Genomic DNA, 19,567 nt, shown 5'->3' on the forward strand with positions numbered 1-19,567 from the left:
TAACCCAAAGAAAGTATAAGTCTCTCACTGGAGCTCAGAATAATGACTTACAAGCATTTCCCATGATAGGAAGTCAGGCACCAACTATCGCAAGGCAATGTAGACAGTGTGAAGAGCCTGTGGTAATGCCACACTAAATGAGATACTCAACTCTATCAGGAGAGAAAAAAAAAAAAGCTAAGGAGAGGGGAAAGGACTAGTGAGGAGAGAGAAAAAGTAATACTTTACACAGGGTAAGTCCTTTCAAAGACATCCCGGGGGTGACAGCTAAACAGAGGGTTCTAGATTACAGCTAATACCCAGCCTTGTAAGAAGTGCCCAGGATATGGACACACACTCACACACAAACACACCCTTTATTTCCTGGCAGAAGTGACAATGATTCTGTGAATAAAGTATTCACGCCATCTCCCTGCAGAGTTATTCCATATCTTTCCCTAATCGCCATCAATGTAAAACTGTAGCACCTCATGTCGTATTTTTTTAAAATTCTGGGCCTTCTGTAAAAAGCAGAGTCCAGACCATTTTGCTGCAGTTCTGCAGAATGGAAATGATGGCAGGTGGAGGTAGTAAGGGGAGGACCTAGTAGGGAGGGGCCATCAAGCACCTTCTTCACCCTCAGTGTTTAGGCTACTATCCAGAGAGCTGGGCGGGAGAGAACAAGGTGGATGCCGCGAGAGGAATATAGTCTACACTCTGCGATGACGTTTTTTTCCATCTTCCCCCCCTGCTCCTTCTTTCCCAAAAGAAAGGAAAAACACACCTGGGAGAAAATGCCAATTTAAATATTACTTGTAATCAGTACAAGAGTTCACCAGGCTGGATTCTCTCAGCCTGTTTCCTATCTGCCTTTGACTACCTTTGACTTACTATAAATTGCTTTTATAAAGACAAAAACAAAAAACAAAAAACAAAAAACAGCCATCAGCACATGGCTCCATCAAGACAGAGGCCACAGCCAGGAAACATTAATCCCCCACGCTCCACATCAAGCTCAAACACAATGCTCCTGGCTGTCATTTTTCATTCACAACAGCCTCATATTTCTATTAAACAACCTCTTTTACTGACTTCTTTCCCCACACCACATAATAAGGTAAACACCAGCCCCCAGAGACCACATTATGAAACACAGAGCTTTACTTTGGGAAAGGAATCAGTAAAAAGACAGAAGAGGCCAAGTTTGAAGGGATCTCCCTAAGTCATTCACCTCTACCAAATGGAGAAATGATGGGGTTCCTTTCTGCTCCCCAGGCTCCCAGCGGCTGCTGCCATTAACTTGAAACTACCAGTTTCCCAAGAGGCTGCTCCAAAAGAAAAGGAATTTTCATAATTATGAACAGTCTCCTCTCCTACTACTCTCTAATTTTCCCCAATTCTCCTCCCTCCCACCCCCACTTACAAGAGGACTTTTGTACACATCGAGTTTCAGGAAACAAAGCATACAAACATTCACACACAAATAAACTCCCAGAACTAACACCAGCGTATAATTGTGTTTTCGTTGGAGCTTTTCCAGCCCTGTCACCCGTTCTCTGTTAGGAGTAAAGGAAACCCTTTGCCTGGGTGAAGTTAGAAACAAACTCCTCAGTTTACAAGCTGCACAAGACGCCCCTCACATCTCTGGGCTCCCTTAAGCCCCCAACAAAATGAATTCACCACTGAAAAGTCAGTAAAGAAAAAAAAGAAAAAAACAACAACTAACCTATTCCCTAAATGAAGATCTTTCACTTCTCCCCCTCACTCGGCTTCCCCTTTTAACCGGAAACACACGGAGTTTCCAATTTCTGAAACCCTTTTTAAGGGTCCCTCAACTGTTCGGGCTCTTGCAAAGAAGTCCTAATGCAGGCAGGCAAGCGCTTTTCAAAGCACATTTTGCATTCTTGGAGTCAGTACTGGGGCCGTTTCCTTTCCAGACAAATCTACAAAGCAGCTTTTAGTGGGCTGCCTGCGCTAAATCGGACTCGTCCTCTCCTTGTCTCGTTGGGGCTGCGGGGTGAGCAGGGTACAGGGCTCTGTATAGTCAGCTCTAGCTGAGCTGCGACAAAGTAGCCACCGCTCGTTGTAAAACTCCCATCTGCTCCCCTACTACGCCTTTCCTCCACATTCCTCCGCGGGACTTGGCCGCTCCCCCCGCCCACCAACCCCCAAGAAATCAAAGCCATACCTTCCTTGGATTCTTCTGCTTCGGAGTGCATGGTGTCAGGGTAACCGGCTGCAGGGGCGATTACCGCTGACATGTACTCAGACGAGCTTCAAGTTTGCTCCGAGGCCAAAACCCCGCTCACGACAGAAAATAAAAGGAAGGGGAGCCACTAAAATCAAAACCTCCCCGGGGCGGAGGGCTGGTTCTGGTGCAGGGATTTTTGCAGGGGGAAACTTCTGCAAAGAAGAGTGACGAATCGCGTCTCGGCTGGGCGGCGGGAGTCCGCCCCCGGGGCCGCGCGGACCCGGCCCGTCGCAGGGCGGAGGCGACCTGGCGCGGCTGGCGGGGCCCAGGCGCACGCAGGTGGGGTGGAGGCCAGGACCGCAGCCCGACTCTCGGAACAGGCAGGGCCGAGGGGCGCCGTGGGCAAACGTAACCGAGGCTGGCTAAGCCTGTGAAATACATGTGCAACTAAAGCAACAAGGCTCATCTCAGCGCGCGCTGCAATTGCACAGAAATAAGAAATGCACTTACGGTCACAGAAATACCCCTGGATCTTTGGGTTACATTTTTCGGCGCCCATTTAACTTTCCTTGTCTTGGGGTCTGACATGCCAAGAAATAAGGATGTTGAAGCTGCTCTGGTTTGTACGTTCCTTTTGCGGGGAAAGTAACGTGGCCCTTGGTCCATGTGGCTGGAAGGACCAGTTTCACCAGGCACAGGCAACCTCACCAGCCCAAGAGCAGGGCCTTTTGAAGAAAGTGGGGTTGGCCTCCACCCCTTACCTTTGCACTGAAAAAGCAGACAAGGCGGCTTACTCAGCATAACCCGGGCGAGCACTCTTACTCAAACCCCAGCTCGGGCGCGGGAGCAGCTCCATTACAAGGTAGCTCTAAGGATGGTCCTCGGAACGGAGAGCGCCCTTCCCTTCCCGCGCTACTGTCGACAAAGCGGGATAAATTCTTTCCAAATGCCAAAGGGGGAGGCCGGTATTCCGGCTTTTGAAATGCTGATAGAGTAGAAAGTCTGGCAGAGCGTGGGGAGGAGAACTCAGTTCTGCCCCCTGGTCTGGTCCACTGGCTCCTTACAATTGGTTGAGAGGTGGGCGTCTTCACTTGGTGAAACCTTGGTTTTTCCTTCCGAGGGTCGTGGATTAGAGCTGACATGGAGATACCTGTCTTAATGGAGGTATTTTGCAGAGCACTAGTTTTCTCACCAATCTAAGGCAAAAGATGCCCCAATAACATACCGGAAAGATGGTGAACTCTGAGAAAAGTTATATTCTTTTAATAAGTATCTTCTCCACCTGCTTTCTTTTTCCTCATTTCCCATTTTTATATGGGCAAAAACACAAGAGTAGGCACTAAGGTAAATTTGGTGAAAACAATACACAAAAGATCTGGATTTAAAGAACCTGAATTAAAATTTATCATTTTTTAATGACTTTCAGCAAATTAATCTCTTTGGGCCTCCCTTCCCTCACATGTAAAATGAGGATTACAAATAGTATTTACTTGACATATTTATGTTTGGTATTAAATAAGGTAATAGAAGCGGCACCTGGGTGGCTCAGTTGGTTAGCCGTTGGACTTCGGCTCAGAACATGATCTCACAGTTTGTGAGTTCAAGCCCTGCGTCGGGGGCTCTGTGCTGACAGCTCAGAGCCTGGAGCCTGCTTCCGATTATGTGTCTCCCTCTCTCTCTGCCCCTCCCCTGCTCACACTCTGTCTCTCTCTCAAAAATAAATTAGAAAACATTAAAAAAAAAATAATAAGTAAGGTGATACAAGCAAAAAATGATTTGAAAAGCATAAAGTCCTACAGAGATTATTACAAAGTATTGCACCATTAAAAGTAAATTTTTGTAGAAGATGCTCGAACTTTTTATTTCAATATTGGGTTTGAACAGGAAAAAAGCATTTATGCAAGTCACAAGCAGTAAAGGTGATTATAAAGATTAATATAAGGCCCAGATATGCAATCACTTCCTATTACTGAGTGATTCTAACATAGCTAAGACCCTAAGCAGACCTTTATCTCCATTTCACTGAAAGGGCAGGATGATGACAGAAAGACAGCTAATCCAGAGAAGAGGAGAAACATCTGGATAATATGAGTGCTGTGGAGCCTCTCCTGGAAAGTGACCTCACCACCTGAAGGGTAACAGTCTGCATCCTTCCGAAAGTCACAGTTCACTGCCTGGTCCCCTCTGCCATACATTCTCAGTCAGGAGCTGTGAAGATGTGGACCTTCACTCGGCAACCTCAAACTTAATGGAGGAGACGTGACCATTCTGATCCCAAAGAAATGCTCCCCCCACCAGTAAGAAGTGACCTTTCCTGGCCTGTCCGAGGAATCATTCTGGAAGCCCTTGTTGGCACACACATCATTGGTCCTCCCCCTCCCTCACCACAGCCCCTATGTCTGCAGATGTCCACCAGGGGCCCTACAGGATCTCATCAGGGCTGTGCACCACACGGTAAGACAGCTCCCATTCATCTATAACTGGACTAAGGTGTGCCACCTTTTTCAAGGTGATGGTTACGCAGACTCAGACAACCCAAATTCCGGGCCCAATCCCCTGCAGGCAGGGCTCATTTTCAGCCTCTTCTTGCAGAAAGTGCCCTCATAAGAATTATTAAATCTCCTTTTGCAAGTCCAGTTACGTACAAACCACATGAGACGCGTTAAAATACATGCCCTTGATGTTCTGCTTGTTTTTACACCGGCTTCACAAACAGGCCTGCAGCCCTGCTCAGGTTAGCCAAGGAGAAGAAGGGCTGCTGAATGAACAGTCCAAGGGCAGCCACGTCAGCCTCGTAATTCAATTCAGAGTCACTGTAGCAGCTCCATCTTTGAACAGTGGCTCCCCCACCCCCATCCTCAGGAAACCTGGAAAAAAACTTGTTTAGCATTTAAATGCAATCCAGCAGTCACCTTGGGGAAGAACGTCCAGATTCAGCTCAAGAGTAAGGAACATGCAGCATATTTTAAAAGACTGTAGGGGCACCTGGGTGGCTGAGTCAGTTGAGCATCTGGGCTCTTGATTTCAGCTCAGGTCACGATCTCATGGGTTCATGGCTTTGAGCACTTAGTTGGGCTCTGTGCTAACAGCACAGAGCCTGCTTGGAATTCTTGGTCTCTCTCTGCCCCTCCCCTGCTCACTCTCTATCTCTGTCTCAAAATAAATTAAAAAAAAAAGAAAGAAACTTGGGGCACCTGAGTGGCTCAGTCGGTTAGGCATCTGACTTCAGCTCAGGTCAGGATCTCGCAGTTTGTGAGTTCGAGCCCCGCATCAAGCTCTGTGCTGACAGCTCAGAGCCTGGAGCCTGTTTCAGATTCTGTGTCTCCCTCTCTCTCTGACCCTCCCCCGTTCATGCTCTCTCTCTGTCTCAAAAATAAGTAATTATTAAAATAAAAATAAAATAAAAAGAAACTTTAAAAGACTGTATGGGGATAAGGACGCCCCTCAGTCGCCAGTATAATCTTGGGCAAAGTGCACTGCCCCATCCCCCCATGCCACAAGTGAAGCCAAAGGACAGCAGATTCTCTGGGACTTCCCTGTCATTTCCCATATATGCTCGGTCAGTCACTTCATCTTGATTTGGCTCTGCTTTTATTCAAAAGGGGATTAGTCCCTGTTCAGCCCCCAGAGAATAATGCTCCAGTACTCATGATGATTTACCTCCTGTGGAATGTGTTCACTCTTGGATGTTTAAGAAATATTCCAACAGGGGCACCTGGGTGGCTCAGTTGCTTGAGTGTCAGATGTGGGCTCAGATCATGATCTCCAGGCCCCTGAGTTGGAGCACCTCGTGGGGCTTGCTGCTGTCAGCACAGAGCCCGCTTAGGATCCTCTGTCCCCTCTTTCTCTGCCCCTCCTCTGCTCATGCTCTCTCTCTCAAAATAAATAAACATTTAAAAAAAATTAAAAAATAAATATTCCAGGATGCTTTAGTCCTGCAATATGCTTAGAGGTCACACCAACAATTATTATAGACCACCTGATACAAAACAGCAATTAAGTTGGCAATCCTTGTCACTTAAAACCAAACTGCACTTACACACACGGTGTGGACCTTCTGCTCGTGCCCAATAGTGGATCTTCCGCCTTCTGTGTCAAGATGGGAGACTTAACATACTGGCTAGGATTCTGGGTGTTTTTCTATTCATCCGGGCATTATCAAATACGTATATGTATCACATGTGAACGGACTCTGCCCATGTGGAGCTTACTGGTATAATTTTGGCAATCTTGAACACAGATCTAAACAACTCAGCCTTTCAAGTGACCTTGATTTTAAGGAAGGTTTATTAACACTCTCTTAACTGAATTTTATCACAGAGCAGCAGAAAAATCTTTTTTTTTAAGTTTACTTATTTATTTTTGAGAGAGAGCATGAGTGGGGGAGGGGCAGAGAGAGGGAGAGAGAGAGAGAGAGAGACAGAGAGAGAATCCCAAGCAGGCTCCATTTTGTCAACACATAGCTCCATGTGGGGCTCCAACTCACGGACTGTGAAATCATGACCTGGGCCAAAATCAAGAGTTGGACGCTGAACCAACTGAGCCACCCAGACAGCCCGAAAATTCTCCTCTTAAATTATACTTCAACAAAGCTGTTTTACAGAAAAGAAAGAAAGCCTGGGCTTTGGGGCCTTTTGCTTATAGCTGTCCAGATGTATGCTAAGAACAACAAGGTCAGCAAGTTTTCAGACTCACAAAGGACAAGACCAGCAGAATCAAGAAGAGAAGAGAGGCTTACTCAGGAAGTATCTGCTCATAGTCAACAATGCTGTACATTCTCTGCAGTGAAAAATACTAAGCATCTGTATAAATTAGTCATATACCTACACTTTCAGGACACAAAAACCCCACATCATAAGGACATCTATTGTATTAAATAGGTTTTTTTTTTTGTTTTTAATGTGTATTTATTTTTGAGAGAGAAAGAGAGAGCACAAGCAGGGGAGGGGCAGAGAGAGAGAGGGAGACACCGATTCTGAACCAGGCTCCGGGCTCCAAGCTGTCAGCAGGGCTCAAACCCACGGACCTCGAGATCATGACCCGAGCTGAAGTTGGACGCTTAGCTGACTAAGCCACCCAGGCGTCCCTAGTATTTTTTATTTCTAAACTGCTGACAGGAGACTGAACCTGTACACAGGACATTTTAAGGCAGAAAAGAACAAGTTGTTTACTTAGTATAAAAAGTGGCTTTCTGCTACTTGACTTTGAGGCTCTCCTCAACTCCTGTTGTATGATTGCATCTACACTCTTGAAAGTGTCTAGAAGACTGCCATGCTCTACGCATACAGCTGCCTTTCAGCCTCTCTCCTCACAAGTGTTGAAGATCTGAGTTCTTGGGCTCACCTGGTTGAGGCCACAGGCTTTGCATCCTTGTTATCCTTCCCAGACATTTCTGTATTTTACCTTCGAAAAAAGGGCTGAGGTTAAATGGGTCTCTCCCCACAGCCCTCTCCTCCTCCCACCCTGGCCCTGCTCTCCGTGCCTTAAGAAAATATTTATTTAGGAGGCACCTGAGTGGCTCAGTCGGTTGAGTGTCCAACTTTGGCTCAGGTCATGATCTCATGGTTCATAGGTTCAAGCCCCACATCGGGCTCACTGCTTTACCGCGGAGCCCGCTTTGGATCCTCTTTCACCCTCTCTCTCTGCCACTCCCCTGCTTATGCTCTCTCTCTCAAAAATAAACAAACTTAAAAACACATTTTTTTTTTTTATTTACCAGAAATGGAGAAGGGGGCTCTCCGTTGATAGTGGAGGTCACTTATGTATCTTCTCAGGTGGAGAAAGAGCCTGATGCTTATGCATTGCTGGGTACTGGGATGAGGTTGGGGACTTCAGAGTGGGGCAAAGCACTGCTGTACATCAAGAAAAACTGCTGAGGGGCGCCTGGGTGACTCAGACAATTAAACATGTGACTCAATAACAGCTCAGGTCATGATCTCACGGTTCGTGGGTTCGAGCCCCGTGTAGGGCTCTTCACTGACCGCTCAGAGCCTGCTTGACATTCTCTTTCCCTCTGTCCCTCTGCCTCTCCCCCCCTCAAAATAAATAAACTTTATTTAAAAAAAAGAAAAGAAAAAAGGAAAACTGCTGGGATTCAGTGTGACCATGGAAGAGGGGGGAAGCTGCCTCCCAGGGCCCTGCCTGGGAGTTTGAAGTGTGCTATGGGTAAACCCTCTCATTCTCCTTCTGTGACACCTTCAGCAAATCCCACATCCTCACTAATGCTCTGAGTGTGAGTGGACAATTCTGAAGGGATGGAAAGAAGTTATGACATCTGAGGTGGACACACTGGGAGACAACAGCACATCTGGGATACACTTGTTACCTCAGCTTTCATTGTCTGTGTTACTTTTCTTCTAAGGAATCTTCCTTCCTTGCTAAAAAAGTGTTTAGCAGATGCCTAAATACACATACACTCAAAATCAGGCCCGAAAATATTATCTGAAGAAGGTATGATGCATGGTCTTTCTTTCATGATACTTAACGATGATGCCTTGCATTTACATAGATTTTATTGCAGGTTTATTCATTCATTTTGAAGGAGAGAGAGAGATAGAGAATGAGAATCCCAAGCAGGCTCCAATCCCAAGCTGGCTCTGCCAGCTCAGAGCCTGAGGAGGGGCTTGAACTCACAAACCATGAGATCATGACCTGAGCCAAATCCCAGGGTCAGACATGAAACTGACTGAGCCACCCAGGCGCCCCTATATAGATTTTATTAAAAAAAAAAAAAAAGATTTTATTCAGACTTCCCAGTTAGCCCCCTTGGGTCATCATACCCATTTTACAGATATGTCATTAAAGAACTCTATGCCTTGCTCAAGATTACAAAACTAAGTAGTTGTGTTCTTTGGACCTCAGTAAATGCAGTCTATGCTCCCTGTATCCTCTAACTAGACTTTCCCATTCTATGAAACTACACATGTGAAATTCAAATCCTTTATTTTGCAGAATAACTCAAAGGCCACTCTACTGGGAGACTTCCAGAGTTCGAACTGACCAGGATGCTAGCACAGACTGCTCAAATCGCTCCGTCTGAATGCTTAGACCACAGCCTCCCATGAAAGTTACTCCATTCCTGATGGTCAATGCTTTAAATAAGCTATACGTTCAATAGCTTCTATTTATTCAGTTACATGAAACTACTACAATTAAAAAAAATTTTTTTAATGTTTTTATTCATTTTTGAGAGATGGAGAGAGACAGAGTACAGCGGGGGACGGCAGAGAGAGGGAGACACGGAATCCGAAGCAGGCTGCAGGCTCTGAACTGTCAGCACAGAGTCTGATGCGGGGCTTGAACTCACCAAGATGAGATCATGACCTGAGCAGTCGCCCAACCGACTGAGCCACCCAGGCGCCCCTTTTTGTTTTTAAATAAAAGTTGGCTCAGGACCCTAACTAAACCTGCTGGCATGTGGGGCTGCCGGGAGCAGGGAAAAGAATACCAGACTTGATACAGGAGAATGGCACCTGATGACCTTAAAGCTAGGAAGCACTGCCTCCTGTGCATTAGGATGTTTTTTCCTCTTCCTTGTCCTCTTACTTTCCTTCGAAGAATGGGCAAGCCATTTAACCTCTCTGAGCCTCCATTTCCACATCTGTAAAATGGTGTTAATGCCACTTATTTAACAGAGGAGAAACAATAGTGAAATGAGGCAAGAACTGGATGAAGCACTGAAAGTTCTAAAATCCCCCTTCGACCCTTTCCCGAATACTTTCATGAATGAGGCCAGGTTGTTTTAGGTTGCAGAACATGTATTTGGATGTCCTAAGTGCCGGCCCCACAGACATTCCAGACAGATATGGCAACTTGATGTGCATGGTCCAGTGACAGAACGTGAACAAAAAAGGACTGGACTTCCTTCCCGTGCCCAGACTAATGGGGTCAACACTGGGATAACATGAGAGGGGTTCCTGACAGGATGCACCAGGAAGAAGCAAGGCAGGACTGAGACTGAGCCTGGAAGTCACCGGGTCCCATCTGACCCACCAATGCCTGGCTTTCCTCCGGAAAAGCAGCAGGAGGAAAAAGTGATCCACAACCACAGTCCCAGAAACTCCGGTTAGGAGGGAACCTCAGAGCTCACTCCTCTAGTCCTCGACCCGGCTGGTGAAGCAATCTCTTACCCCCATCCCAGGCAGCAAGCATTCAACCAGGCTGTCCTTGCTGACCTCTATTCAGACTCCCTCCTCAAAGAGACAGCCTCCTCTCCTTTCTGACCCCTAGGGGTCTCCTCCTTATCATAAACTGAAATTCCAGAGCAGGGATTGTTACCTGACGGCCACGCGAAGCACTGACTTTACACCTTCCGGCAAGGATGTAATTTTGTAACGAGATGAACACAGATTTTTTAACTCGATTGTCTTTTTTAACAACCCAGGGGAGATCCTCCTCGTACTGGCCAGGGGGCTGCAGTTGAAGGCAAGGTCAGATGGTTACGCAGCTTTCCAGTGCCTGCCACACATCTGTTGTTGGTTATGGTGAAGAATTCAGAAGCAGGAAGCTCTGGAGGACGTGGTGGCAGTGACCACGTCTTCTCTCCCCTGTGCGCTCACTCCAAGGCCGTACAAAACGATGCCAAGACAGGTTGGGTCAACAGGCCCTCCTTGCTGGCGCCTGAGCAGTTAAGAAGCTTTATTCCGGTTTCTGAATAAAATGTGAAATCCACACGGAAACGAAAGGAATGCTTCCTATGTGAAATCTGCACCGCAGACCCCTGCCCTGAGATCCATTTGAAAGTTGAATCCTCTCCAAGTTGGCATAATTTGATTTTTACATGGAGTTTCTGACCCGGGTAGAGTGGCTGTTCAATCACTTTTGTGCCCACTGGTCACTATGTTAGAGACAGAAAACCCTGGAAGGCAGAGCTACAGGGCAGGACAGGCTTGCCAGGTGAATGAATGTAGCCAAGGCTGAAACCCAACAGATCAACTCAGCAGGTGGTAAAAATACGAACCAAAGGAGACCTTATCCAAACAGCGTTTCAGTGGGGAAGGGGAGACTGTTTTGCAAGTAAGACTGAAAGGATCAGTTTTTCCATGTGAACAGGTCAGGTTACACAACTAAAGCCTTTCAGCTTCTCCTTAAAGAAGAAATATAGAAACATGTCTAATCATTATGATTCACCAAGTCGGAGACATCACCGAAACAAATGTATTTTCTGAGAAACTGCTAATACGAACAGGGAGCCTGCCTACCGAATAAAAAGTCTTATTAAGCCCATACATTTCCCAGCAGAAACAGAAGACAGCTAAAACTTGTAACTTTCTTCATCTGCAATCTACTTCACTGGAATTTTTACCACTGAATTCAGCCAAGTCCCATCATACACCATTTTACCTTCTCGACTTCAACTACCTACAATCAACCCAAAACAGAAACAGAAAAAACATAACAATCCACATATTGCATCCACTGCCATTCATTTAATGATTTTTATGCTGCAGAGCAAGCCTGAGACAGAGCTGGGAATTGGTTGGTCCCCCCTGCCTCTTGTCTCTGTATGGCCTCCCCACACTGTGAGCCTCTCCTGCACGGATGGTGAATGTTGTATTTCAGGCTGTGTATTTTTTTTGTATCCAAGTGCCTCCAAAGACAAGCCACAATTTCATCTAGTCCCACAGAAAGAGCAGCCCACTCCAATGGTAGAGGAAACACTTAGACAGTAAGTCTTATACTTACTGGAAAGTGATCTGCTATTCTCCAGTCTGGTAATTTCCTAAGAGGTTTTCAAAAATAATATGACCCCAGACAGTTTTGACTTTACATATGACTCTCCTGTATTTAACCAAACTGGCACCTTAGATTCTCATGTGTTACAGTGGTGTGGTCAGAATTGTTGAAACAGACTCATAAATTTTTTTAATGTTTAGTTTTGAGAAAAAGAGAGAGAGAGAGAGACAGAACGTGAGCCAGGAAAGAGCAGAGAGAGAGGGAGACACAGAATCCGAGCTGTCAGCATAGAGCCTGACATGGGTCTCAAACTCACGAACCGTGAGATCATGACTTGAGCCAAAGTCGGACACTTAACTGACTGAGCCACCTAGGTGCCCTGAAACAGACTCATAGTTCTGGCCCTGAGGTCCCCAAATTGTGTGCTATGCTGCTGATGGCACTACAGCAAGCTCATGGGGCTGTTGCAGGACATTTTAAATTTTTGAGGAAAACAAAGCATCATTCAACATCTCTCAGAAACTGTATGAACTACTTCAGGCAAGTTTGCAGTGTAACATTAGACTGTGCTACATTTCTTTTAATGACATCATTTCTCTGAAAAGCTAGGTTGTTGGCAGTTGCTGTGATAAAAAGCAAGTACTATACGAAAAAGTACATAAGACAGGAAATTAGGGTAGTGGGATCCAATCTGATTTCAAGATTTGAGAAGCTGTGAGGTGGCCAGGGCTCAGTTTATTGCCTGACAGCCCCAAATTCACCCTTCATCACCTGCTCTAAGAAAATAAAGACAGCACTTTGAACACTTTTTTTTCTTTTTTCTTTCTTTTTTTTTTTTTACATTTATTTATTTTTGAGAGAGAGAAGCAGACTGCAAGCAGGGGAGGGGCAGGGAGAGAAGGAGACACAGAGTCTGAAGCAGGCTCCAGGCTCTGAGCTGTCAGCACAGAGCCCGACGCGGGGCTCAAACCCACAAACTGTGAGGTCATCACCTGAGCCGAAGTCGGACACTTAACCGAGTCACCCAGGCACCCCATAAACACTTTTTTTCTTTTGCCAGCTAATACAATTCTTAGCTTTCTCGGTGGGGTGCACTACAGAGAATTTACGGGAAGAAAAACTTTTCCTTCCTGGTTCCAGTGTGCTCTTGTGAAAAGCCTCCCCACATAAACAGATTTCCTTCCTAGTGGGTGGATTTCCAGCAAGTTCTATCAGCACAACACTACAGGGACTGCTCTCCCATCCAAGGAGCCATGGCTAGCCAACCTCAAGGTGTGACATAGAAGAGGGGGAAGCTCATGGGTGGTGCTCTATCTTGAACCCATGGTAAGTGCTTGCTCCTTATATTAGCTATTCCTCCATTTTTTACAATTGTCTTTAGTTGGTAGATAGCCTATCCTCATCAAACTTAATATTTCTTATACTGGCTCAGTTGGTTAAGCATCTAAATCTTGGTTTTGGCTCAGGATGTGAGCTCATTGTTTTGCTGAGTTCAAGCCCCACATCTGGCTCTGCGTGGGCAGCGTGGAGCCTGCTTGGGATTCTCTGTCTCCCTCTGTCTCTGCTCCTCTCCCACTTGCCCTCTGTCTCTCTCAAAATAAATAAACTTAAAATATATATATTATTTAAGTTGTTTTCTTTTTTATTATTGTTTTTAATTGCGGTAAAATACACATCACGTAAAATTTGCCATCTTCCTCATTCTTAAGCGTCTAGTTCAATTGTACAAAGTACAGTTACATCGTTGTGCAATCCTTACCATCATCCATCTACAGAACCCTTCATCTTGCAAAACCCAAAGTCTGTACCCATTAAACACTGACTTTCCATTCTCCTCCCCTCTCAGTCCCCAGCAACCACCATTCTACTTTCTCTGATCCCACTACTGTAGATGTTTCATACAAGTGAACTTACAGAGTATTTGTCTTTTTTTGTGATTGGCCTATTTTACTTGACATAATGTCCCAAAGGTGCACCCATGTTATAGCTTGTGTCAGAATATCCTTCCTTTTTTAAGACTGAATGCTATTCCCCTATTACACATAGGAGCTGCCTATGTGTAAGGAGGAGCTGCCTACTATATTGGTAATTTGTATTTATTTATGCTAAGCTTTCCTGTTCAAATCATCATGTCTCCCAACTGGGTCTTGTCTGAACCATGCAAGGCCCAACAGGTATACACATTCTATTAGTAACTAATGACGAATCAAAGAAAAACATTATTTTTAAAAAATGTTTATTTATTTTCAAAGAGGGAGCGTGTGTGTGTGAGGGGGGGGGAGGGGCAGATTGAGAGAGACAGAGAGAATCCCAAGCAGGCTCCAAACTCAGTGTGGAGCCCGATGCAGGGCTCGATCTCATGACCACGAGAGCATGGCCTGAGCCAAAATCAAGAGTTGGATGCTCAATAGACTGAGCCACCCAGGCACCGCCAAAACATTATTTTTTATCTTTCGACTTATACATATGCTGTCTTCCACATAGCTACAAAATTATTAGCACAGAAATATGCATTCAGTTATTAGACTTAAGCACTTAAGAAATGAAATGGTTAGGTATTCCTTGTGTCCAAGAAAATGATGTGAAAAAACTAGAGGCACTAAGAGTGAAGCATGTTGGGAAACTTTGTTCCAGCCCACATGTTTGCAGCTGCCATGAGGGCTTGTCTGCTTGGATGGCTCCTTAGGCTCACCCTGTCCAGGAGCATCCGTCCATCTGAAGGCAAAGACAGACCCCACCAACAACCCCCACCACCATCACACACACACACACACACACACACACACACACACACACACACCATCTTGATTTTCTTCATGATATTAAACTATTTCTCACTTAGGCAATGGTGGCTAGAATCCTATGATGGCCTCTGACTTAGGCTGCTCTGTCTCCCTTTATTTCTAATCTCACTAAGTCCCATCATCAGAACGTTTCCTGGATAGGCCTTTTTTCCCTCCATTCCTACAGTCGTGGGTCCAACTATCATGTCCAGCTGGTATAATCGAACAGATTTCAAGCTGATTTCCCTTAAATGAGACCAGGCATAGAAACTTCAAATCTCCAGAGGTTGGAAATACAACAACCTCTACCTGCCACAAGTACCTGGCCACCTCAGCCCCCCACACCCACATGGAGACACAGAGATAAGCAGGCTGTGGGCGAAGGCACCCGGGATGCCAGCTGAACACCCACCTCTCTCTTCCAAAGCAAGCAAAGGCAGTGAAGTACGGCTAAATGACAGCACCGGGGCCGAACCACAAATGTGCACCCCCTGCCTCCCCCCAAGCAGATATGAATGACTTGAGAAGGACTCATTCAGAAACTCTGACACTTGTTTTCACTAACTGGAAATTACTGGAAACAACTATTACAGCGAACCATGACACTTTGTGCAACCACAAGCCACCTTGTGGGAGCAGCTGCTCTCTGCTATGTTACATCCCTTTTTTTTTTTTTAACCCATCCCCAAACCCTGCTCTGGTCTCAGTTCCTCCATAAAGCCTACTGAAGTTTACCGTGAACTTATGCTTCCAGAGTGAACTTCTATTATAAAGTTGATAATCTTTTTTTCAATGTTTGTTTGTTTGTTTATTTGTTTTTGAGGGAGAGAAAGTGCGAGTAAGCAGGGGGAGGGGCAGAGAGAAAGAGAGGGGACAGAAGATTCGAAGCTGGCTCTGCACTGACAGTAGAGAGCCCGACTCAAGGTTTGAACTCATGAACCTCGAGATCATGACTGAGCCGAAACCGGATGCTTAACTGACTGAGCCACCCAGGCGCCCCTAAAGTTGATAATCTTGATGTTAGTCGTCTTCTGAGCCAGATTTGTAAGCTATTTAAAACACAAGATTATACCTCGAGGGTTTTTTCCCCCCTCCTTTCCAGAGAGCAGAACACAGATGCTTGGAAGGCACGATATCACTAGTAATCATTTAATCATTTCGTAATATTGAATTATGACAACATGTAAGGACAATTTTAATTTCCCCTTGCCTCAGAGGTACATCACGAGGAAATGTGTACATAAATATCTGTTATCTTCAAAGAAAGAAACAAGAAAAGAAAATTTGCATTACATCTGAAGAGCCGGTGCCGGGAATTTGAAACGATCCATAAATCTATCAGGTTTACAAAAAAGGCCATCAGATAAAGAGCCAAGGGGAAAATAACTCTGACAGCTGCAAACCTTCTGTTTTACAACATGCAGAGAATGGACGCACTTCCTTTTAACATCCCCATAAACAGCGTGAGGAGCAGAGGCAAGCACCCCCAGTAGAAGCCACTGGAGCTTAGGCTGCAAATAATGAGTCGTGCTGGTCTTCGCAGAGGCAGCCTTCCTCACCAGTCACCTATCAAGCCCAATGTGTTTGTCCTAGGAACCATTAAGAAGATGGATTGGACACAATTCCATTTCAGTTGGTGGGATTTCCAGGGCCAGAGAGGTACCAGCAGCAGCTGCCCACTTTCAAAGAGAGGCAACCTGGCCAGCCTCAGAATGGGAGTTTTGTTTCCTTTAGGTTAAGAACTAACATCCGGCACTGGGCCCCCTGAATGTATATACTAATAAATCCCAGATGGGAATCCCAGGCACCTCTCTACTCAACGCATGAACTTCTCTTGGGCAATAAACGTTCTATTAAGCCGGTCTCTCAGGAACGAAGCGTGCTTCCCCTCAGAGGCTGTTTGCGTTTATAATATGCTGTTCTAAAGCCAGTCTGGGATCCACTGTTGCACAATATGTACTTAATTTTGCCATCTGTTTTCTTAAGGGATGAGACCGACCTGTGAAATGAAAAGGCAGAACCTTGGGTGTCCCGAATATCCTGTTATCTGGACCAGAGGAAGGAAACAATATTCCACTTGGCCATCGCCCCAATTCTGAACAAAGCAGCCCAGTTTAGAACCAAATGATATACATGTTTAAATTCTGCTGTCTTAATATTATCGAGTTTGGGGGCACCTGGGTGGCACAGTTGGTTATGCGTCGGACTCTTGACCTTGGCTCAGGTCATGATCTCACAGTTCGTGAGTTGGAACCCTGCATCAGGCTCTGTGCTGATGGCTTTGAACCTGCTCAGGATTCTGTCTCTCCATTTCTCTCCCCTCCCCTGCTTGTGCTCTCTTTCTCTCTCTCTCAATAAATATATAAACTGAAAAAAAATTTGTTTCTCAGTTACCAAGTATAATTTGTCAGGCACCTGCTACAGGCTAAGTATTATGTACTTAGGCACATTGCAGAACATATCTCAGTCTTACCACACCTCAGCAACATGGTGTTTTCTAGTTCTTGAAATGTTTTTGCCTACATGGCCGCTGACCCTCAGAACAATCCTATAAGGAAGGAATCTTGGGTATTACTGGTTCCATCTGCTTCTGACAAGGATACAGATGCTCAGAGAAATGAAGTGGCTGGACCAAGGTCGCTTAGCTAGGACTGAGCATGAACTGAGACTAGAATGTGAGTCCTCTGCCCTCATTCCATGCTACTTTTTTCTATGCTATAGTGTCTCTGACTGAGCAGAGCACCCACAATTTTATCTTAACACAAGCATACCATATGCTGCAACAGAAGAGGGGGCCAGAGCAGAAAGAGAGGACAGACGGCAAAGCTGACTGGGAGGCTCTGAGCCTGGCTCACTTGGCGGAAGAGGGAGCCGGACAATAGAAGAGGGGGAGTCCAGAGAGGAAGAGGCGTGGCAAGGGGGAAGGGGAGGAGTTCCATTTCACAACTCTGAACCTGAGGTCTGAGCAGGGCAACCAATGTGGGGATATGCTTGTGTGTTTTCTGTCAAGTCAGTTTCCCACGTGACCAGGGCTCTTCCGGGAAGTGCTTCTGCTTCGAAAAAGCCAGAGATTTTGATGAAGATATTTCTAAAACAGACTGCATAGAATATCTCCTCTGCACTAAAAGGCTATAGAACAGTACTATTATATTATTATTGTGGGTTTTTTTTTTTTTACAAAGCAGACTGATCACACAATTCTGTAATAGAGATATGAACCTACTTTTTTGCTCACTAAATCCTGCCTAATAAAGTTGTCCTTTTTCATCCTCCTTCCACCCACAGCAACGGTTCCCATCCAGTTTCAAGGCACACAAGAAGATGCATGTGATCAAGATTTCACATCGTTCCTAAAGGCTCTAGAAAGCCCTTCGCAACATAGACATCTACAGAGCAGACGTAATGCTGTCAACATAGCAGAGTCATGTTTTCAGAGGTAAGAGGAGGGAAGTTGGGTCCTAAAATCAGTAAGGCACAACTGCATAGAGTTAAAATTATCTGGAAAATTCCTTAAATGGTCCTGAAAGTACAGTACTGCCTACTTATCAGTAGTATCATACTTATCAGCTCCCCGAACCATTAGTTTATGTTTCTCTCTGAACAGATATTCAAGATTCCCCCCGCCACCCCCGCCCCATGGTCATGATAAAATCATTACCGCCCATTTGCCTAGATCCCTAAGCAATGTGTCCTCTTCTGTTAGGGGTCAGAACCCTCAAAACTCATCTGCTCCCTTGGTGTCATCAACAGGTAACCATCATGTGTTCAATATGAGCAATACAGAGTTACTGCCTGGTCATGAAGCAGCTGCATATAAATGGTCAGGATTTCCTGACACCTGTCTTCTTCCTCAGAGTCAGATGTCACTTTTATGGACAGCCTCTAACAATCCCTCTGCATCTACTACGTGGAGGTCCAAGGGACCAGGAGAGAACCAAAGGTTGATGGAGGAAACCGGGGTTCACTGCCTGCTTTGGAGGAAGCCACAGATGGCAGTGTTCAGACGCTGTCTTCATTTATACAGTTCCTCCATCTGCAAACATTCATGGAACATTTACAAGGCAAATGGTGTAAATAAAACAACCATGGTGCCTATCCTCACAGAGCCTACAATAAGGGGAGGGGGAAGGCACTAATTAAAATATAGTATAAATGCAAAAGCAGGAAAGTATGGGGTGCTACAAAAAGCTCGTAGGACAAGTACATAAATCAGTCCTGGAGGAGGAAGTCAATCAAGGAAGGCTTCCTGAAAGAAGTGATGCCTGAGGTAAAACTTGGGGGTCAAGGAATCAGTCAAGGACTGGGAAGTGAGCAAGAAAAGAAGGAAGAATGGTTCCTGGTAATGTAACGTGAGTAGAGACAGAAGCCAAATTGTAAGGGGTTCAGGAATAAATTGCTGTTAAAAAGTAGAGGAAGAATTGGGGACTATTCCTCTCTGAAGTCTCACTCAAAGGAATAAGGTAAGACAGTACTCTGGGGAGAAAGCACTATCAAAAGAGCAGTTAAAGAAAATTTTTTTAACGTTTATTCATTTTTGAGAGACAGAAAGACAGTGCGAGCCGGGCAAGGGGCAGAGAGAGAGGGAGACACAGAATCCGAAGCAGGCTCCAGGCGCTGAGCTGGAACTCGTGAACCGCGAGATCATGACCTGAGCTAAAGTCAGAAGCTTAACTGACTGGGCCACCCAGGCGCCCCAAAAGGGCACAATTTTAGCACAGTGTTCACTGAGTGGCTTTGCTGAAGGAATATTTAAGTCCCTATATCTCTCCCACTGGCCAGACACAGGGAAGCTGGGTACCAGCCATCCCTTACAAAAACACATTTGCAGGAATTTTCACGGGCACTGACAGGAGTTTGAATGATGTAAATAAAGAAGGATAAAGTCGAACACCCACCTCCATGCTCAGTGGCCGGTGCTGGTCCAGCAGATCTTAGCCGA

General features: G+C 45.5%; 1 protein-coding gene across 5 annotated transcripts in view; it reads right to left on the bottom strand.

Moving 5' to 3' along the window:
- TNFAIP8 (TNF alpha induced protein 8) overlaps positions 1-19,567 on the bottom strand; it is a 131,403-nt gene that overhangs the window by 35,501 nt on the left and 76,335 nt on the right. The window contains exon 1 of one of the 5 annotated variants that reach the window (XM_019469580.2): positions 2,932-3,061. The exons of 2 other annotated variants lie outside the window; for them this stretch is intronic. In XM_019469580.2, the coding sequence (XP_019325125.1) occupies positions 2,932-2,971 (40 nt within the window). In that variant the 5' untranslated portion in view covers positions 2,972-3,061. Of the gene's footprint in view, positions 1-2,167; positions 2,630-2,680; positions 2,889-2,931; positions 3,062-19,567 lie in introns of those variants that run through there. 2 more of the 5 variants (XM_019469578.2, XM_019469577.2) reach the window with 2 other exon arrangements.

This window comes from Panthera pardus, unplaced genomic scaffold (genome assembly GCF_024362965.1).
Source record: "Panthera pardus isolate Hobbes unplaced genomic scaffold, ASM2436296v1 HiC_scaffold_2, whole genome shotgun sequence".
NCBI lineage: Eukaryota > Metazoa > Chordata > Mammalia > Carnivora > Felidae > Panthera > Panthera pardus.